Below are 23,272 nucleotides of genomic sequence, written 5' to 3' on the forward strand. Positions count from 1 at the left end.
GTTGATGAATTTAATTAACGCTCGAGGCGTACTAGTCATCGGGCGGTTGGACATCGCGACTGTCAAAGATAAAGTAAGGATAAAGAGAGTGAGCTCGACTGGTAGTCAGCCGAGATGACGAAGCAAATGGCATTGAAACCGGAAACCTTGGCCGATGAACGCGACCGTTACAAAAGAGTACTACTATCATTCCGGGTAATCTGCAACATTTTCAGCAAATCTTTTGTAGCTCGTCAATCACTTCATATTATCTTCCACGAATTTAGAGTGTTGTAGATTCGTACCGCCTCTATATAGATCTTATTTTTGCTCATTTTTAGGATTTTGTGGTGTGGTGTCGGATGAAAGCCGAGAAAATTCAGGGTCTGACTGCTAATCTGCAAAATATGGTCACGTCGAGTCACACCTCGGCATAGCACCGGCACAGTCAACTTTGACTCTCCGCACTGCGCTCTCGATCTGTTGGCGTTGAGTCGTCGAACTGGAAGCTTGAAACTTAATGCTCTGATAAATAATGAATACAGCAATATATTATCATCAAGTATCATGATTCATGTAATTATTGTGAGTGTACTGGTGATATGGTCCTGAATAAGGTTCTTGGTCTTCTCCTCTCTGATAGCCTGAATAGCAGCAGTGAAGTTGGCTTCGCGAATCACATCTTCAGCTTTCTTCTGACTGGTAGTATGCCCGCGGTTTGGTGCCATTGTAACAAGGATGTGAGAATGATGCAAGAGGAGACAACAATGCAAGACTTCGTGCACTTGCCAAGTGTGCCATAGAGGAGATTGAATTTGTTACACACTCTCCTATCTACTGTCACATTTTCATACATGTCGTCAATTCTTCCTCTATAGCATCTTAAAATGACAGGATGAGCTTTATCGAAATTGTGTTCTGTAATCCTGACAAGGTGATTGTTGTGCTCCAGGTATAACTTCAGGAATATACCTGCAGGATCTATGAGATCTGGATAATATGTTCCTGCATGGTTACAAATTACCACTATTTCATCCCTCGCAGCTGCAATATGCAAGAAATTTTCATTCTACTTGGACAGTACATCATATATAAGTAGTCTACATATGCATGAATTTTTTTGAAGTGAGTTGAGCAGTGCGTTGAGGTGTTTTGAACATTTTGCATATTACATGCATGTTGCAGATTACCCGGAATGATAGTAGGTAGTCCGTTGGTCAATGGATGGAATTACCAATCACATGATGCAAATATTGACGCATTGTTTGGAAAATCTGGACCGGCTGCTTCGCTTTATTAGTACATTTATTGTCGCCACAGCACTCACTGCAGACTAACTGCCACTAGGTACCTTTGATGCTCTCGACTGCCTCCAGCAGGCATCATTCACATGCTCACTCCTGGCACTGATTGTGTTGAAGGTGTGCCTTCTGTCAGAATTAGTAGTTTATATAGATACAGCACAATGTATCTTAGGACCTGGACAGCTGCCATTTGTTTCTCAGTTTGTTTCTGTATGTGGCATGGCACTTGTGACATAACAGTGACCAACAGTGACCTTGTGTGACGGTCTCAAATGCCCACTCATACCTCCCTTTACTGCTGCTATGGTGAAGAAAAAGACTACTGCACCTTCAGCAAACTTGAACAATGCCAGAACTTTAGTGGTTGCTCACTGGACTGTCGAAGAGACATCCCACCTTCTTGAATACCTCATAGCTCACTGTGCTGAAGGTGGAGATGGGACAGGATTTAAACAGTCCACTTTTACCAGCACATCAACTCATTCTAAGTACTTTTTATTAAATAGGGTATGGTTAGACCATGGTAATACTTAGCTCCAGTATGTCATTTCACACATTTTTGGCATTTCTGAAAATGTGCAAAACAAAGGGTGTCCACTTTGCACATTTTGCACCCTGGGTTTTGCACATTTTTGACATTTCTGAAAATGTGGCTACTGGAACAGTTCCAAGGGCTACATCTGCTTATGCAATCAACTTAATTGATGAAAATCAATGTCATAGCCCTCGTCAAAGGGAGTCTATCCATAGTCTCACAACATCAATAGGGTGAGGCGAAAACCTTGTCAGGACTGGGCTTGACTTTGCTTGATTTTTGGCATTGTGTTGGTTGATTTTGCTTGATCTTGAGGCATAGGGTGAGATGAAAACCTCATCAGGACTGGGCTTGACTTTGCTTGATTTTTGGTATTTTTTTGGTGTTGTGTTGGTTAATTTTGCTTGATCTTGAGGTGTAGGGTGAGGTGAAAATCTTGTTTGGACTGGGCTTGACTTTGCTTGATTTTTGCTTGATGTGAGGCATAGGCTTAGGTGAAAACCTTGCCAGGACTGGGCTTGACTTTACTTGATTTTTGGTATTTTTTTTTGTATTGTGTTGCTTGATTTTGGTTGATTTTGGTTGATGTGAGGCATAGGTTTAGGTAAAAACCTTGTCAGGACTGGGCTTGGTTTTGGGTGATTTTTGCTATTTTTTTGCTATTGCATGGCTTGATTTTGCTTGATGTGAGGGGCAGGCTTAGGTGAAAATGTTGTTCAGACTTGGGTTCATTTTGCGTGATTTCTGCTATTTTTTTGGTATTGTGTTGGTTGATTTTGCCTGAGTTATTGCTGTTGTATTGCTTGTCTTGCTGGGGTATTGTATTGTGGTGTATTGTAGTGTCTTGCTAAGCTATCTAACTGAGAAGTGAGACACTGAGAGAATACATTTTTATATGAGACAATGAGAGAGCTAACAGGTGGGTGGGTGGGGGCAGTCTAACATATGATTGCCCTGCTTATCCTTATCCTTATCCTTGACTATTGTATTGTTATTGTAAGTTATTGTGTTGTATGTTATTGTATGGTATTGTATTGTTATCATAAGTTATTGTATCATAGTCTATTGTATTGTAGTCTATCATGTTTCTTATCCTTGACTTCCTTATCATAGTCTTGACTATCGTGTTTCTTATCTTTGACTTGCTTATTGTGTTGTAGTCTTGACTATCATGATCCTTATCCTTGTCTTTTCCTTGTTTTCTTGATTTTTTGCTATTGTAGTCTTGACTATCATATTCCTTATCCTTTTCCTTATGGCCCAGGTCAAAACCTCATTCAGACTTTGCTTGACTTTGCTTGATTTTTGCATTTTTATCGGAGTAGTTCCCACAGTTGAATTGCTTTCTTGAACCCTTCGATTTTGAGTATTTTCCTTATAATTCACTAGGATCTTATCCTATCTATTTGCTTCCATAGCTGAACCCCTTTAAGTGTCACCCTGTCACCCCATCTTGAAAAGGACTGGTGCTTTTATAAGTGGCTGTCTGTCACCCTCGCTTCTTTTTCCCATCTGCCATTATTTCCTCTTGGCTGTGTCACCCTCGCCTCTTCTTTGTTGCATCCATTGTTTTTCTTGTGCTTGGCATGGTTCTGTCCAATGTCCAATGGTGGGGGCATCACCCCATCACCCTCGCTTAATTAGGCTTTTGTGGCATCACCCAATTGTCCTGTCACCCTCCCATCTGCAGGCGTCACCCCATCACCCCATCACCCTTGTGTATTTAGGCCTTTGAAGCACCATTCCATCACCCCATCACCCTCTGCATCCACAGGCATCACCCCATCACCCTCACTTCTTTAGGCCTTTCATCATTTCATCACCCTGTCACCCTCTGCATCTGTTGCCATCACCCACTCCACATCACTTCTGCAGGCATCACCCTTTCACCTTTGCTGACAGTGCTAGGGCCCTGTGATGGACACTACCTACTGTATTGTACTTTTTGTGCATGCATCATGACCATGGTTGGTCAATTCTATTCAATGTTCTGTCAGGTGCAGAGATGGTGATGCCGTTCTTAAGTCACAAGATCAGTGCATTACAAAGTAGGTTCTTCTCCTCCCCTCTAGTCGCTTGCTAGTCCTCCCTTCCTGATTCTTTCTCCTCTGTTGTAGTGACATCTCCAAAAGCCTGATCCATTCTCCCAATCCATGCCATATTGCACTTTATGTACAGTTGCCCTTTGTTAATTAAACTGTCTTCTTTTGACATTCTTGTATTGTCCTCAGAGTGCTGTCCCTGATTAATGATTAATGGTTATGATTGTCTGATCTACATGTCTGGACCATCCATCACTTTCATTCACTGGACACCTATTGACAGTCCGAAACATAGTTCATATGCAAGTCATCACAGCTTCTGACCATCAGCACCTCCTCAGATTTGGATCTATAACATCAGTGGTAGTGCCTTTACTGCCCCTCACATCTCTGCATTGTCCATTATCATTCTGACTTATTGTAGATGGGTCACAGCCTACCTCTTGCATAAAGCTTCATTGTCATATTGCTGTGTTCTGATCAACTATGAATCATTGAGATTCAGGTGTCAAATGTTATGTGTCCAGAATAGTGCAGCACTTGTGAAGACATCCTCTGACATTTTCATGAGGATGTCTGTCCCAGCATACAATGTATGAAATTAAAATTGCATATGTCAAGTATTCACTTGAACTATGATCCTTGCAGTGCAAATGAAGATCAGCATATGGCATGGACATTACTTGACAGGACCATATAGCCTGATGTCCTCCACGTCCAAAATGCCTGCATATCTGAGCTTACCTACTGATCAGTCAAACCCTGACTGAGGAATGAAAATGTGTGGTGCAATTTTTTTTTTTCAGCAGGGCCAATGGCATATGTGTGGAATGTTGCTAGGCCTGTTTGAAACAAACGGATATCCCAGTATGGATTTACTGTGCTTCTATGCGTATGCGAACTGTAACCAACAATTGAGGAACTTGGCTGAGTCAGATCAAAAGTGTGCACCCAGTAGTTCAGAAATGTGCTGCCTGTCATATCCCACAATCTGGACCCACGTTCCATCATATTCCCACGCCTTCTGAGCCTATGTCCGGACCCCACTTCATATCCAACTCATTCCCAGATCCCCTTCTGCTGTGTGCTCCATACCTCAGCAGGATTGACTACGCTCTGGATTTACCCCTGAGCTCCAGACCATCGGATCTCCACTGCTAGCCTGAACCATAACCCCCTGTCCCATCCACCCTATGTACACTCCATCCAGCAAGACATCCAGACTTCACCTCATCTCGGATTCTGGACTCTATCCACCTTCTCATATCCTGGTCCTGTATCCACCTTGTCTTCCAGATCCCCAGATCTCCAGACCTCCGGATATTAACTCTGGACCTATTCCCACCCTCTGTCTGATATCCTGCACCTATCCCCATTTAGACATCTCTGCCTTTCTGGCTTTTTGTTACCTCCTGTTCTGTCTTGCTTATTGATCCTTGTATGAGTCTTCATCTCCAAGTTCATTTACTTATGTTCCATCTTACTTACTAATGTGTTTCCACATGCTCATACATAGCCCTGCTCCTTTGCTAACTGATCCCCCCAGATATTCTCCAGTATATAACCCCTGTAGATACTCCTGTAGTTTCCTTAGTTTGAATATCATCTTAGACTTTGCTCTACCTGCCCAATCCTCTCTTGGACTTTGGTCCAGCTAAGTCTGTCCTATCCATCAGGCTTAGGGATTGATTCCCTAGGTCGGAGCTCCACCTTTCCAGCACTTACCCTCTTTCCAGACTTAGGTCCAATACCTGTCCCTCTGACTCTACCTTAGGGTAGTCTACCTCTGTTTGTTTCTACATTGGACGAAGTCCAATGTAGCCCCTATTCCTTCTGGACCTCTGGACATCCTGTCCTGTGCACCTCCAGGCATCCTGTCCTTCAGATGTTCCACCCTCTGTACCTTCAGATGTCCTGTCCTCCTAACCCTTGGACATCCTATCCTCCTGTCCTTCATACCTCCAGACATCCTGTCCTTCTGTCCTCCATCATCCTGCCCTCCTGTCCTCCTGTCCTCTGGACCTTCAGACCTCCCATCCTTCCATCTTGTTTCCTGTAGAAGTATTACTTTGCAGTGGGAACTCTCCTGAGCACTTCCTGCATTCCTCCGGAACTCTCCCATGCTCCTCTGGACATTTCCCATGCTCCTCCGGAAGTCCTCTAGCACTCCACCAGAGTAGCCAGCCTCTGGAAGTCCTCCAGACTTCATTGGACCATCATTGGACCTCATATGAAATGAAGGGCCCATACTTGGGTAAGGGGCACAGCATACAAGCTGAGGCCAAGCCCCTCTGAGTCAGTCTCTCTCTCCCTTGAGCAACATGGTTCTTAACACTGCCCAGCCCCTGTAAAATACATAATGCTCCACAAAAAGTTTTACTCCACCAGAGGGCACAATGTGCCACTCCACCAGCAACATCTAGTGCCATCTGACATTCACAGGCCACCCATTGGGTACCTGCAGTCTGGAACACAATTTTGGCACACGATATCACACTAAATGTTATTGATCACTGCGATTGATTTGTATGTCCTTCTATTTCTCTAAAGATTAAGCAGTATTTTTTTAGTGACACAATTGAATTCATTGGATACAGACAGGCAAATGTCTGTATCTCAATGAGCCCCAAGTGAGGTGACTCATTTCCATTGCTGGTCCACCCTGCTTTCTCAAATATGATGACCTGAAGAACAATTCATGCTCAGGGAGAAATACATTGGGGTTGTCTGAATCTCAACTTCTCGGTTCCCCAGATGACTAGTATGCGTTTATGTGTCTGGACATTGTCGTAAATGGTGCAACATGGGCGTCAAGTTTCATTTTTCTGTGGCAGTATTTCATCATCTTGCAGCCCTGCAGGTTTAGATCAGTGTATGTGAAATCACATAAAACCTTGTTAGCATGTTTGATCCACCTACCAATGATACAGCACCAGACCTATAATTAACATATCCTCTGCTTACTGATGTCAGCATCCAATAACTATCCTTGTGATCATCCTGGCTGCATGAAAGGCCCATTCCTGACCAGTGAAATGACCTGCAAGCATCGATACTGGTATCATTCCATTGTAAGGAATGAGATTCCTCCAGGCATATATCACGCATATTATGACTCATGATGATTGGTATAGTGTGCAACTCACTATCTATGACTTTCCCACAAAACACACCAGAGGTGCGACACTTTCCCACACTATACGACGCATTCCTGCGCACATGCTTAGTGCACTCTTCCTGCGCTCAATTGCCCTTTGTCGTGCAGTATCCTGGAGCATCCATCCATCATCCAACCGGTCCCCTAGTGAGTCCCTTTTCGTTTATTCTCATATTTAGCATCATACCATACATTATTTCATCATGGACCCTTTTACTTACATCATTTTACATACTTAGAGTGCTCCCTATTCACTTCCAAGCCCTGGGAGTGTGCCTAGGAGAAGTTTTCATACACCTGCCACCACCACAGATGACACAACCACCATCATGTCACTTAGTATCTAGTTAGTATCTCATAGTGAGAATCATCATCCTCAGTCAGCATGCTTCAGTTGTTGCCCTAGTCATCAGCACAAGTCTATCATCATCAGTGTCCATTCAGCAGTCTTAGTTCATGCCTTCATGCCATCTATCAGTCTTTTATACATTCACACACTGTGTGTGCCTTATTCCCATGCTTCACACTCCTATGTGCTCCATATTCCCCTGTGCACGCTTTCAGTGCACTTCACCAGAGTTGACCTGGTGTCACCTTCATGGATCTTGCTTTCCTTGCTTCCCTTAAGGGTTGAACATATTGCCTGGTGTACTTTGACCAACACATAGAGAGTCAGTAGGCCTTCCTCTCACTCCAGAGTGAGAGCCTTCTTTCTTTCTATAGCTCTGCAAGCCCAGCAGAGTTGTTGAACCTTCACCATTCCTATTCCATTCATGATTGATGGTCATCAGTATGTTGTGGGTCAATCAGATGGCCATTATGCCTATCAGCAGGACTATTCTCCAGATCCTGCATTTGTATGTTGTAACTTCAGTGCATGAAAATGCATGTTAGGAGGGCCAGGATTCCAAATCCAACTTAGGGACCATGATCAGGACCTTCTTGGCTTGACATATCATGCTTCACTTCCTTGATTACTAAGCAACACTTATCCCAGTAAGCCACTCAAATTGTTAACTATTTGCAAAACTAAAATGATCAGATCTCCATGATAGGCAAACAAAATTTCACATAAAGTATCTCAAAACTTCCATTTATATGTATATTACATAATCACAAACTTTTACTTGCACCTGTTACCTTAAAAGGCAATCTGCAGATGTTTTAATAAAATCTATAAAATAATGATAAATTGCAAGGCAATATAATTAGGCCAGAGGGCTATGGCACCACTGATAACATATGTCAGGGTTACATACCTCAATCACATATACAAACCCCCAGGACCCATTACATCATTCAATTGGTGTTTCTCTATATCTAACTGTTATTTTCCTATATAAATTCATCTGTATGCCTTTGATTCACTTGATATGTCAGGGGATGGCTGTGACAAAAGATGAAATATGTTCATTTAACATGTATATATCACACCCTAGAATTTGGTGTGCACCCATGACCATCTTCATATGGTTCCCCTATGTAAAACTCTCATTTTCATAGAAAATCCGTAAAATCTGGATGTATATGGCCCTGAACCACTTGATACCTGGAGGGTTGGCTTTGACAAAAGATGAAATATGTTCATTTAGCATATATATCACACTCTAGAATTTGGTGTGCACCTGTGACCATCTTCATATGGTTCCCCTATGTAAAACTCCCATTTTGATAGAAAATCTGTACAATCTGGAAGTATATGGCCACTTTATTCAAATCCAAATATACACTTTGACCTTGAGGGTCACCTTCACATCATGTAATGTTAGCTTTCATATATCTGTCTCGTTGTCTTGGTTTGTGCCTCAGTTAAAGCTTAGGATCAGCAAATGTATTGCCTTGCTCTCTCACTACCTCTGTCAGCTTCTTCACTATGGTTCACACTTTGAGTATTCTCGTATTATGGATCACTCTCACTACAGTTTCCTCAGCATTGATTATATTAGTCCTGTCAACTAACTGATGACTGTGTTACACATTACCAGATTGCCCTAGTAGTACAATAATTAGGGTATACTCTTCTTATCACTTCCAAATTACAGTCAGTCCTATTATTCCTAACTGCCATGGTTCATGATCTACATCCTATGGCACCATTTGTGCAAATATTATGTGTATCCTATTTTACTAGTCATCCCCTCTCTTCCCCACAGATACAGGCTTGGCAGTACACAATCTACTATATCTCACACTAGATAGACACTACACAGTCATAAAGTCATCAGTACACAGGGAATATTATATATTAACATCTATTAACCACAGTTACTACCAGCAAATGCACCACCATAGTCCAGTGTTGGTCAAATCTCTCATAAAACAAACAATTACAGCATTACAAATGCAGTTTGATTGATATGGGCATAGATTATGTAACAACCAACACCGTTACTGTTGTGTTTGTTGTTTGCACAGGTTATGTAACAAGTCACAGTTCCCTATAAACAAACAATGTCTTGCAGCTTACGTAATTTTTACTCTTTGCTCTCAACTTGCATCATCCCCTGAATGCGCAATGAGGGACACTACCATTGCTGGGTGCACATGCCTGTTGACAATCTCACCTGATAGCCCAATCACAAATGGTCAGGTCACACTCTTCCCATCTTGTCAATGAGTGCAAACACATAGGCTACACTATTCATGCTCCCCACTAACATCCACTCTTGCCTTGCCCCACTCCTTCACAACTGCCCTATGCACCTTGCAAGTCATTTGCCAATGGCTATGCATGATTAGGTCTATGTCCTGATTCTCAACAGTACATACTATCTCTCCCTCCCCAATACATCACAAATGCAATCTAAAACATTTGTTTAATTGCATTTGTTCCATCATTCATACTGACTCCTTACAGAAATGTTTATGCCACATCCTCATCCCTGCAGTCTTGAACAAGCCAGATCATGCACAACCCTTCAGAAGCCTGTGTGGAGCACATCCACATTATGAAATATTCTGTCAGTGATGCCTAATCAATATAACTGGCCTGAAGCTAACATTTCCATTCCTCCCAGAACAATCTGGCCCTTCTCTTCCCAGTTATGCCCCAAACACAATCTATTTGCCTACAACTCTTGTGCATAAGTATTACGCAGTTGCATTGGCTCACAACAGTATGCATGTTACTTACTGCAAGGATAGTAGGACATGGTCAACATTAATCCTAATGAACATGCATAAACCATTCCCTACGATCTTTACTTGGCATCACACTGATACCTTTGACCTCTGCATGGACCTGGTGACAATTTGTTCACTGCAATGAACATGATGGACTGTGTAAATGTCCTACAAGCTGGGCTGGATAGAATGTTTGCTTCCCCATAAGTCACCAGCCCTGTGCCATTTGAACACCGATCGCCTATATTGTTTTCAAGAGTTTGGCTCCCTCACAGATGCCATTTAGAGACCACCCCACAAACAAGAGCCATGTCATTGCAATGAGGGCTGGGAGGTATAAATTCCAATGGTATGAAGCATTCTATATCATAACATGTCACTGCCTAATCATAACCTGCAAGCCAGCTTTGTGCATCAGGAGGATACATTAATGAGATCATTGCTGGCATGTGAGAGTCTGCTGTATACCTTGAGTTATTGCTGCCCCTGCAAGAAAAGAGGCACAGGACACCTGAGTCAATGAATGAATTCTATATCCTGCACTCCCAGGAGCATGAAATCAGTCAGTATGGTACACGTGGGCCCTCCTTGGCTCAAAGGCCCATGCTATTGTCACACAGGATGCCACTCAATATCTGGAGGTGAAAATAGGCGCCCCCCATAGCCTGTCAATTGGTCACCAGTCATCTGACATCATGTGTCAATGAGCTATACAAGTGGTATGGCTGTATTCTGCTGAATACCAATAAGCTAACACCATACAGAATTGAACCCTTACAACCCCTTTTACCCTGCTGCAAACCTGATGACCCCTGCACGTGTTTACAAACAAGATGTTCATTTCACTATCCTTCAGCCTGGCAGCAATATTGTCACCTTGTTTTATCATCCTCCCCTCCTTGCTCAGGGGAAATTGGTGTATATCAGTCAATCTGCCAACTACCAAGAATAGTTCACTGGCATCCACCAGTCATGCTCATCAGATTTGCATCCTCAAAGCATCGAGGTGTATGTGGAAGGTGTGTGTCTGGGGTCAAAAGATGACCTCGGATGATGGCATGGAATTGATGCAGATGGGAAGCCCAACTCTTGGGGTGAGTCAGATCTCCATACTCACAATCTGCCATGCTGTCCATACCCTCACAAATACATTTGTATTATTCCTACAACATCAGCATTACATACTCTACTGTGAGGGAAGACTTCAAGAATAATGTACATGAGGCAGTAGCGAGTCACAACAATGCTCTACACTGGCAGCACCACATTTCCCTCAAAGGCACTACATAAATCTCTCATGTGGTATGTGAGTCACTCACATAATCTGCATAGCACATCCCTATAACTAAAATGGCCTCCCAGCTTACGTAATATACCTCTCTTCATCTACAACCACAATGATCACCCACAACCACTGTTTGACAAGCACCAATATTTTGCATGCCCCTTCAGCCAAATAGCTAATGGCAACCTCAAAGCTAATACCTCAAGATATAAAAATCCCGCACTGGACACTATGCTGTGGTAGGTGTTGAGCTTACATAAACCATATACCACATCCTTATAACTAAACTCAATCTCATAGTTTACCTAATCTTTCTCTCCTTCAACTGCCATGACACCTTACCACTGCCCTTTGAGCAGCACTTAGTCTCCTCCCAGTTATGACCAACAACTACCTGTGGCCCCAGATGCTGGCATTATCATACAGTCAGTACCATTGGGACCTGCCTGCTCATTCCAAAAGCCAATACATGCACCTTGCATGGCTCTGCACTTTGTCAGACACTTTCAGTTGCCTAGGCACTGATCTGTGAACAACCACTGTTAGCTTGCACCTTCAGGTCCCTGAGCGCCAAGGCACCCTAGGAACCCTCATCCGAGAACAAATGCTCCATGGCATACAAGTTGGTGCCTCATGACTGCAAATGCTCTGGGTCTGTGTACATCCCCTCATCATAGCCAGTGCACGTTCAAAACAATCTGTAGGTACACTTGACCTCGCTTAACCTCAATCATTGATGCAGCACTGCAATCAGCAACCTTGCTTCGTGATGCAGGTCCTGTGCATTTGTGTCCCACATCACCTGTGCACATGGACCAGACCCTTCTGGGTGGACTGCGTGTGTTACAGTGCACTACATAGGTCTGTGTGTGATCTGGTGTGCCCAGCATCTGTTGCCAGTGATGTGGACATGTTGTGGCAGGCCAGCTGAATGACTTGTGAGTTGGATTTCACATGTGCACCAGCTAAGATGCTTGCATCTAAGGGTGCATCTTGGCATCCATAGATGCAGCTGATCGCCCAATGATCTCTGTGACATCCACAGCGACTGAGCGAATCACTATCCCCTGAAGCTTAGGTTTGTGTCCGAATGATTATAGATCTGTCAAATCCTCAGGCCAGATTTATCCCAGATCTACCTGCCCAATACCACTCTTACATCTGTCCATTGAAGCCCAGATCTCGGGATGAGAATTAATTTACATCTTTTCATGTTGTTATCACATGCACCCAGACATGGTTTTAGACTTCATAGTACCTTTTCAAGCTCACACTGCAAGGCCAGGTCCCTCTGGACCACCTTACATCAGTCACACTAGTTTAAACTCACATCAAAACTTATCAGTAGCATCACCCTTCAATTATAAGTACTGGCAACACATAATGTAGTAGTAGCTGGCCCTCTGAGGCTTTTGGCCTGCATATTTAATACAATAAAGGCAGCTTTCATCAGTGTGGTATTCCTGTCATTCCCACCATGTGAGCGCTAATAGCCTGTCTGTTTCCTAGAGCTGACTGTAAGTTGCACCAGGCCTCAATGTGTGGTGACCCTTTGCACCTACAATGCAAGGGACAGGTGTTTGCTTGACAAGCATGTCCGAGAGATGCACACGCAAAGCACAACCCTTGGTTGGTCCCTACCCACTCTTATTGACATGGCTGACTTTACCATCCGACAGCTGATGGCTGACAGCTAGCTCACAATGGCAACTCATACTTTCACTGTCCCCTATGTGATTACACCATACTCAACACACTTTCCATGACAATGCACCACAAGAGACATATTGATGATGCTTCACATGGACATTCTGCTCCAGATGAAGGAGGTTCTTCCTCACCCACTGCAAAGTGGAAGAAAAAAAGGTGCAGGCAACAACATGTCTCTGATGCTTCTGGGCTATCAGATATATCAACAAATCTCCATCAGGCAAGTTGCCCTATAATCCACTGGAGTGATTTCCCTCACCTTGCTGAGTTTCAGGGTTCAAAAGAGCCCACCATACAGTCCCCTCCTCCCACCCAAAAGTGCAAGAAGAAAAAGAAAAAGAAAATGCTGACCTTCCAGACTCCAGAAGCATCACAAGATGCCATGCAGGTATGCTGTACCATAATACATCAAGACGCATTCCCTTATGATGACACCTCAGGGACATCACACTCCTAACCCAGAGCCTGCGCCCTCCCCAGAGGATTTGTCTGTCCTCAACAGTATTAGTGTCATCATTGATGCCACATACAAAATTGCTATCTGCATTGATTGTGCAATCACAATTCCCACCAAACATGTCCACAGCCACGCTGTCTCCCATCATGGCTTCAAACCACCCCTGCAGGCAGATGTGACGCGGATCCTTGAATCATTTGGGTGTGTTGACCAGTTCACTCCACCTTCCACCACCATGGTGCCAATCGTTGGGCTCAAAGTTTTACATGGCCAGCTATGCCTCATGCAGGACTGTGGTTACCTGTCAGCTATGCCTAGGACTATGCAAGAACACTTCAAGCTTACTCACAAAGCTCAGCCATGGTGCCCAAACTCTGCAGAACACAATATCCAGCGTGTATATGAGTTCTGTGGCAATCAAACCCTCATCCTTGTTGACCTTAACTTGATCACAGCCCCACAACAACATGCATTCACTGACTATTTGGACAAAATGAAGAAGAAAGTCCCCAACATCAATCATGATGTCTATCATGTAGACAGCAACACACACAAACACAGAACATTCCTCGCCAAAATGGGCTGGAACAAGGCCATCAAGGGACTCCATGTCACCAACTTGCCCCAGGCTGTATCAAGTCCCACTGAACATGAGCAGCATCTCCAGATATTGCACACCACAGTGCATAACTGGCTCAGTGTGATCTGTGCCATGCTACCCAATCTTGACCTCATTTTTCTGCATTTAATCAACACATCCAAAGGGTATGTCTATCTGAATGCCAGTTCATTACTGCTCAACTGACATGCATCCAGTGAAATAGTGAATGTGCCTTTGGGGGCACTTCTTGATGATGTTCATATGATTCATTAATGAACCTCACAAGTTCCCATTCAAGCTCATTCTCATGCAGGAGCAAACTGAGAGCTTCATTAGATTACTAAGTGTGCTGAAAGGCAGGGAGGGCAGCAGTGCCTCTGAACACATCCAAGAGGCATCATTTGTGTTTCTGAGAATGCCAAACGACCACATTACAGAGGATTGGTTCAGCTGCTCTCTTATCCACTTCATCATCATATCCCATCTCTTACTTGACGGCACATTCAAACCTGCCTCCAACATTATCCCCAACCTGTCATGCCTGCAGTTTCGCATGCATGCATGCAGTGTCTCACAAGCTTACAGCAATGGGCTGCACAGAAATGGTGAAGGCTTGCTATCATAAGCCTCATCACCTCAATAACATTCTTGTTACTCATTTGCCCCCAGATTTTATGACTGGTTCCTCCAGGACATCCTCACTGAGGGAAAGCAATATCCATTCACCACATTCTGCAAGGAGATGCATTTCCTTTCGGCCATTGCTCATTCCAAGACCAGACTCCCTAACCTTCTCTGGAATGACACTCACACAGTGCTACAGGTTGATGGCTCACTGCTCATCGTATCCACCATCAGGGATATGGTGAAGTCATTACTGGCTCACACTAACCAACTCATAGTGTTACTGTCTGAAGGCATCAATTTGGCCAACTATGACCAGTGCCTCAAGAAGCACTTGAATGCTAGGATCTCTCAAATTGGCCTAAGGACCCCCTCCAGAAACAAGATGATGGCTACTCCTTTATACAAGATCCAGACAACCCATTCAAAGCCCTCAGGATGCCCTCCTCAAGGGTATGTTCACAGACCAGAAAATTTTTGACAAGTACCATGTATGGGAGGGCACCTGTCCTGTCTTTAAACAAGGTAAGCTTCTCCACTGTCAGGCCAATATATTTGTGCTAATGCATCACAGCTGTGGTTGTGTGGTGGTTCACCCAACTAGCAGAGCTTCATGATGTTGCATTTTGCCTAGTCCATGTCACCTCAGGGGGGCCTGCCAGGGGCACAGAGTTGGAGACTTACTGCCTCACTAACACTCACAAAAGTCCTCACACCTTGTACTTTGTCTGCAGTCACCTCATGTTCATAACTGGCTATAACAAATCCCACCAGTGAACTGAATATGCCAACAAATACATTGCAAGGCCCATCTATCCCCCAGTGGCCAGAACTATCATGTACTTAGCAGGGCCCCTGTACTAAATTGCTCAGTCTTGGGCTCCTGCTATCAACAGCAGGGCTCCAAGGCTTGGCCCTGAGGTCTTCATGCACTTTGGGAAAGCATTATGCAGTGAGGACTTCTCCAGCATCCTTCAGTATCAAACCATGCAACACCTCCACATACCCATGGGCCTGAGGATGTGGAGACAAGTGATCAAAGCTCTGTTACACCATATCGTTAATATTGACATTGATGATGAAGGTGATCATGCTGACGATGCTCTAGATGAAATGTTTGGACATACCACCAGTACTGGCAGGTCGTGTTATGGCCCCACCTGGAATGACCTCCCTTCGCTCCACAAAGACATGATAGCTGATCTCTTCAAGGTGTCGAAATGCTTCTAGGGTTGGTTGGGTGACCTCACCTTGAAGGCCGTTGGCCCTCATCCAGAAATCTCATACACCAAGATTCATGAGGCAGTGTCCACTGCCCTTGGCAAGCTACAGCTTGCTTCCTCGCAACAGACTACCATCATCCAAGAGACTGCGTCAAGCCATGCACAGGTGTTGGAGATGCTGCAGGTGACCCATGACAAGATCGACCGCACTCACCAGGTGATCTTGCAAGGCCAACACAGCCAACCATCTTCTCTTATCCAAGCCATGGAGCCCCTTGACATTGGATTCTCCTGCATTCAGGGCCTCCATCTGTTCCTCCAGGACTCAAGCACTACATTCAAAAGCATCCAGCAGGTCCTAGCAATAGAGGTCATATCATGAGGCTGCCCTCACATCCTAGTTGTCATGCCCACCAGTGCTGGCAAATCTGCAATATACGCCTCACCCAGCTATGTTGAGAATGCCAGCTTCTGGCTTGTCATCATTCCATATCGCTCACTGCTCGATCAAGCAATGCAGGAGGCATGCTCAAAGGGAATCCCTTATGCAGTGTTCCCTTCCAATGACATTGACCTCTTCAGGTGTCATATTGGATTCATGTCTTTGGAGTGATGCACCCAAAACAATTTTTAAATGTGGTGCATTGCCAACAAGAACACCAATCTATACACTATATGGCTATATATTATATATAACTCAACATATTTTCTTCTTATTGTTGATGTCCCATTGGGTGCAATACATCTCTGGGATTCCATTGCACCTATTTTTAAGTAATTTAGTGGTCAGGAACATGAGTTATGATCATTGTACTCTTTCCAAAGTCATCCTACTTAATACCCATATTTAGTCAGCACAACTCTATCCAAACACACTGGTATCTCATATTCATACCTCTATATATACTATACTGACATAAATACATCATTTGGAACTCATTTCCAAGATTTTCATTTTATGCCTACTGATGGAGGAGGACCACAAGGGCTACATTATCACAAAAAATTCCTGGGCCTTCAAAACTTGATCCATCATTTTCTATGACCTTTAAAATGGTGGGGACAAGCTTTGGTGGATCATTGGTGATGGTATGAACCTCTGGTCCTAAGTCAATATCTGACTGCCATATGCACATAGTCTATCACCCTGTAAAAAATTCCTGATGCTCTGAAACTTGTTCAATCATGTTCTGTGACCCTGCAAATGGTGGGAAGCAGCTCATATGAATGGCTGGTGATGTCTGGTACTAGCTCAGCCCACCAAGAGCCCAGCTACTAGGTGCACTAGATCTAGCTTCTTGTAAAAAATTCTGTGTGGTTCAAAACTTGGTCAATCATTTTCTGTGACATTTAAAATGATGGGAAGAAGTTTATTTGGATGTTTGCTGATGTGTAGGACCTCTGAACACACACCAGTCACTGACTACCACATGCATTTAGTCCAACACCTTGTAAAAAATTGCTGAGGCTTCAAGACTTGGTCAATCTTCTTCTGTGACCTTTAAAATGGAGGGAACAAGTTTATTTCAATGTTTTATGATGTTTGGAACCTTTGCATTCAAGTCAACCCCTGTCTGCCATATGTGTCTAGTCTAACTCTTCACAAAAAATTGCTGGAGCTTCAAGACTTGGTTAATCATCTTCTGTGACCTTTAAAATGGGGAGAACAAGTTTAGTTAGATGTTTGCTGATATATGGAACATTTGATCATAGGCCAGTTGCTGACTACCATGTGTATGTAGTCTAACTCTTTATAAAAAATTGCTGAGGCTTCAGGACTTGGCTAATATTCTTCTGTGACCTTTAAAATGGGGGAAAGAAGTTTAGTTGCATGTTTGATGATATGTAGAACTTTTGTATCCAAGTCAACCTCTGACTGCCATATATATCTAGTCTAATTCTTCACAAAAAATTCCTGGAGCTTCAAGACTTGGTTAATCTTCTTCTGTGACCTTTAAAATGGTGGGAACAAGTTTACTTGTATGTTCAATGATGTCTGGGACCTTTGAGTGAAAGTTAACCCCTGATCATCATATGCATCTAGTCTAACTCTTCACAAAAAATTGCTGAAGCTTCAAAACTTGGTTAATCTTCTTCTGTGACCTTTAAAATAGTGGAAATAACTTTATTTGGATGTTTGCTGATGTCTGGGATCTTTGAGCTGAAGTCAACCTTTTACTACTACGTATATCTAGGCTATCTCTTCAGAAAAAATTGCTAAAGCTTTAAAATTTGGTCATTCATCTTCTGTGACCTTAAAAATAGTAAAAATAAGTTTAGTTGTATGGTGAATGATGTCTTGGACCTTTCAGTTGAAGTCAACCCCTGACTGCTATATGTATATAGTCTATCTCTTCATAAGAAATTGTCAAAGCTTCAAAACTTGGTCAATCATCTTCTATGACCTTGGAAATGGTGGGAACAACTGTATTTGGATGTTTGCTGATGTATAGAACATGTGATCATAGACCAGTCACTGACTACCATGTGCATCTAGTCTATCTCTTTATAAAAAATTATTGAAGCTTTCAAACTTGGCTAATCATCTTCTACAACCTTTAAAATAGTGGGGAGAAGTTTAGTTGGTTGATTAATGATGTCTGGGATCTTTGAGTTGAAATTAACCCCTGACTATCATATACATCTAGGCTATCTCTTATCTATTGGAGTGAGTCATCTATGGTCCCCATAGATGTTCCTGGGAGGAACAGCTTAATTTGGTTAGGTTAGGGAACAGAGGAACACCAAGGTGGGAAAGGAGGGAACATCATGTCTATATATAGTTAGATATGGTGTGTGAAAACTTATGAAACAGGGAACAGAGGAACATTATGTGTCATTTCTGTGGGAACTAAAGGGAACACATTTCTATATTTGGTTAAACAAGGAACATGTGCACACAGGGAACAGGGAACAGGGAACAAGGGAACATCATCTTTCACCCTCTATGGGAAAAAGGGAATACTTCCCTATATTTGCTCACATGTTTATGCACATATAAAATCGCATTTTTTATCTTTTCACTGTCTTGCCCTTCCACATCTGCTCAATCCTGTTCATCTATCATCACTAGTGCCTTCACTTGTCCTAGCCACAATAGTACCTGAAGCCACCATAGGATCTAAAGAATAGTGCCTATTATAGAGTGCATAATAGCTTTATGACCATTGCAGCTCTCAGCACCCAAAAAAGCGAAAATTTCAAGTTACATTTCAAGTAATCACTACAGTTGGGGACAGGCAAAATTGACAACTTTCATAGGGGACAAAGGAAATTTTTTGGCACAAAACAGCCTTCAGATATTGATTCTACTGGTCAAAAGACATTCGCAAATGCCTTGAACTGAATTTTCCCATGTGTTTTTTGGGTATGGCCAAATTTTTGGGGTAAATTTTTATTTGATAGACACTGGGAGTGCAAAAATAATAGTATGAATCTTAGTTAAGAACAGCCATAATTGAATCCATGGCAGTTTGAGACACTGAGTGGTGTTGTTTCTGCTTTCACACTGCCCAAGCTGCAGCTTCTCCAGTCAAACCCTTTCAGTAGGCACTCATAAAATGCCACAAGTGATTGATGAAACAACGAAAGACCTCTAATGGGTAAGCATCAAGAAAATGCTCGGCTGCTTTCTTGGCTTCACCAAAACTGTTCTTTGGTGTTTCTCAGTATCGATACTTGCACCAGCCCCAGTACTACCAACAAACTCAGCATCTGAATCTACTTTTGACAGGCCACTCACCATTTCAATGGGATTCAACTCGCAATGGAACTTTGGTAAAAAGATACATAGGTGGCCTGTCTTCTCGATATCATGGTCTTGAGCATTGACTCCTGGTTTGCAAAGTTGTCTTGCTGTGAAAGAAGACAAGCCATGTAACAACCCTTGCTCTTGAAAGGACAGACAGGTGAACATTTAGCTTTTAACTGTCTGACATCAAATCCTCACTCAGTAAGGACAGAGTGGAGACCTTTGGGGGTGCTGTCTTCATCTGTCATTTTCTGGACTTTGCCATGGATGGAAATATCAGGGTTGTTCATTGGTATCACCGTGTTGTGCTGCTTTTGTTGTTTGCCTCTATCTAATTTGTTCATTTCGAATGCTTTCAATGAATCAGGAGGGAGTGAGGCATGAACTGATGACTGATCAAATACAAAAAGTGCCTGGCAGTCTGGGTGTGCGAGTGTGAATATATCAATTGCATTTTTGACCTGCTCTAGGAACTAAACACTGTCCCACTGTCATATCCCACACTCTGGACCCATGTTCCATCATATTCCCACGCCTTCCAAGCCTACATCCAGACCCCACTTCATATCCAGCTCATTCCCAGATCCCCTTCCGCTGTGCTCCACACCTCAGCAGGATCGACTATGCTCCGGATTTACCCCTGAGCTCCAGACCATCGGATCTCCACTGCTAGCCTGATCCATACCCCCCTGTCCCATCCATCCTATGCACACTCCATCCAGCAAGACATCCAGACTTCACCTCATCTCAGATTCCGGACTATATCCACCTTCTTGTATTCCAGTCCCGTATCCACCTTGTCTTCCAGATCCCCAGATCTCCGGACCTCCGGATATTAATGCTGGACCTATTCCCACCCTCTGTCCGAGATCCTGCACCTATCCCCATTTAGGCATCTCTACCTTTCCAGCTTTCGGTTACCTCTTCTTCTGTCTTGCTTATTGATCCTTGTATGAGTCTTCATCTCCAAGTTCATTTACTTATGTTCCATCTTACTTACTAATGTGTTTCCACATGCTCATACATAGCCCTGCTCCTTTGCTTATTGATCCCCTCAGATATTCTCCAGTATATAACCCCTGTAGATACTCCTGTAGTTCCTCAGTTTGAATATCAACTTAGAGTTGCCCAATCCTCTCTCGGACTTTGGTCCACCTAAGCCTGTCCTACCCATCAGGCCTAGGGATTGATTCCCTAGGCTGGAGCTCTGCCTTTCCGGCACTTACCCTCTTTCCGGACTTAGGTCCAATCCCTGTCTCTCTGACTCTGCCTTAGGGTAGTCTACCTCTGTTTGTTTCTACATCAGACTCTGTCTGATGTAGCCCCTATTCCTTCTGGACCTCCTGTCCCTTGTACCTCCAGGCATCCTATTCCTTCGGACGTTCCGCCCTCCATACCTTCGGACGTTCCGCCCTCCATACCTTCGGACGTTCCGCCCTCCATACCTTCGGACGTTCCGCCCTCCATACCTTCGGACGTTCCGCCCTCCATACCTTCGGACGTTCCGCCCTCCATACCTTCGGACGTTCCGCCCTCCATACCTTCGGACGTTCCGCCCTCCATACCTTCGGACGTTCCGTCCTCCTAACCCTCGGACATCCTATCCTCCTGTCCTTCAGATGTCCTGCCCTCTGTACCTTTGGACATCCTGTCCTCCTGTCCTCCTGTCCTCCTGTCCTCCTGCCCTCCTGCCCTTCTGCCCTCCTGTCCTCCGGTCCTCTGGACCTTTGGACCTCCTATCCCTCCATCCTGTTTCCTGTAGAAGTATTACCTTGCAGTGGGAACTCTCCTGAGCACTTCCTGCATTCCTCCGGAACTCTCCCGCGCTCCTCCGGACGTTTCCCATGCTCCTCCGGAAGTCCTCTAGTGCTCTCCAGCAGAGTAGCCAGCCTCCGGAAGTCCTCCGGACTTCATTGGACCATCATTAGACCTCATATGAAATGAAGGGCACATACTCAGGTAAGGGGCACAGTGCATGAGCTGAGGCCAAGCCCCTCTGAGTCAGTCTCTCTCTCCCTTGAGCAACATGGTTCTTAACACCCACCAAGGATTGCCATTTGACCCTGGATAGATAATTTTGCATGCATCTCGAACCAATTCACCATCTCGACCTCGTAGAATAAGTTGGCCATCTTCTTTGTTGATGAAATCAGAAACATGGATTAGTTGACCTCGACCTTTCTTGCAAAGGGGCTGTTCACCAGACCACAACCTTTGATTCAACATTGTAAGTTAATATGAGTATTTGAGCTGATGGGGTGTACATTACCATGCAGTATTGGATTGATCATTGGTGTGAAAAAAACATTCATCATGAAACTGTGCAATAATCCTTTTTTCTCCAGGCTTTAGATGTGGTTCAACCTTTTTCAACTCAGGCCCTTCATACTGAACCATCCAGGCCTCATACTGTGCCATCAGAGGTAAGAAGACCCCTCTGCGGTACTTTACTACATCATCCCTCTCATGACCATCCATGTACACCCCTTTTTGGACCATCATGCACCTCCATCCAAGCTTGAGAAGCCAGTGTTGAGCTGTGTGCACACTAAGCAGCTGCTTTGGGTGAATGCCAAGGTCCAGAAAAATTGCTGAAGTGAGGGCATGCTGCAACTTCTTTGGAGTGATGCTGCCAACCTTCTGTGCAGTCAACCAAGATTGGGTGCATGCCTGTACAGCTTCATCATGAAGCCAAGAGTGGGCATTAGCCTTGCCACCTTGCTTCTCCATGGGCAGCTGTGCAAATATCTGGTAATGCCAAACAAGTGCTTGCACTTTCCGTGTGAAGTGAATTCCTTTGCCTTCATGCCATTGCCAAGCAATCTCAATGCTAGCTTGTATCCGTGAGCATCCCTTGATGCATAGAGTTGCAAAATTTGAGAGTATGGTGAGTTTATTGATGTGTGCCAGTGATAAGCTCTTGCTGTTCTTCTTTAGGTCTGATTTGATGTTTTTGCACATCTCGCTCCAATCACAAAATTTCATTATGTCCCCTCCTGCTAAAAGCATCAGCTCATCTTCCCAAGTTTCATTGTCAACATCTTCTGCCTCCTTGGCTGACTCACCTGAGTCCATAATCTCTGTGGGCTCCGGTTCATCATTTGATAATGCCTGATCTGATAGAATGGATGCCAAGCGGGCACATGGGATCATCAATGAACTTGAATACTGCTGCCATTCTGGTTGCAGCATGGATAATGTTGTTTGGCATACTGGTGCAGCTGCCATGGGCAACACATGTCTGGCTATGTTTGCTGGTCCTGCCATTGTATCTTGGTCAGGTGCCAGGGTTGACTTGTTGAAAAACCTTGTTAGTTGAGGTTGGCTTCGCAAGTTCTTCTTGTACCTTCAAACAGTTCTCTCTGATTGACTTGTAAAGGAATTGGCATAAGTCCTGGGTCTCGCTGCTGGAAAGGTAAGCAAGACTTTCTTTGCATTGTAACTAATTAACTCACCCATCTTTGATTTTGCATGAATTTCT

The 23,272-nt window shown here is 43.9% G+C and overlaps 1 protein-coding gene across 1 annotated transcript; it reads left to right on the forward strand.

Annotated features, from left to right (window-relative positions):
• Nucleotides 1-13,187: 13,187 nt before the first annotated feature.
• On the forward strand, nt 13,188-16,422 carry BJ212DRAFT_1305197 (uncharacterized protein; the record flags this gene model as incomplete). Its single annotated transcript, XM_041333727.1, has 7 exons — nt 13,188-13,523; nt 13,576-14,357; nt 14,863-15,270; nt 15,303-15,342; nt 15,691-15,901; nt 15,926-16,029; nt 16,075-16,422. 7 exons carry the CDS (start codon nt 13,188-13,190, stop codon nt 16,420-16,422), a joined length of 2,229 nt encoding a protein of 742 aa, XP_041185964.1.
• Between the last annotated feature and the right edge of the window lie 6,850 nt (nt 16,423-23,272).

This window comes from Suillus subaureus, assembly GCF_016647635.1.
Source record: "Suillus subaureus strain MN1 chromosome Unknown BJ212scaffold_106, whole genome shotgun sequence".
NCBI lineage: Eukaryota > Fungi > Basidiomycota > Agaricomycetes > Boletales > Suillaceae > Suillus > Suillus subaureus.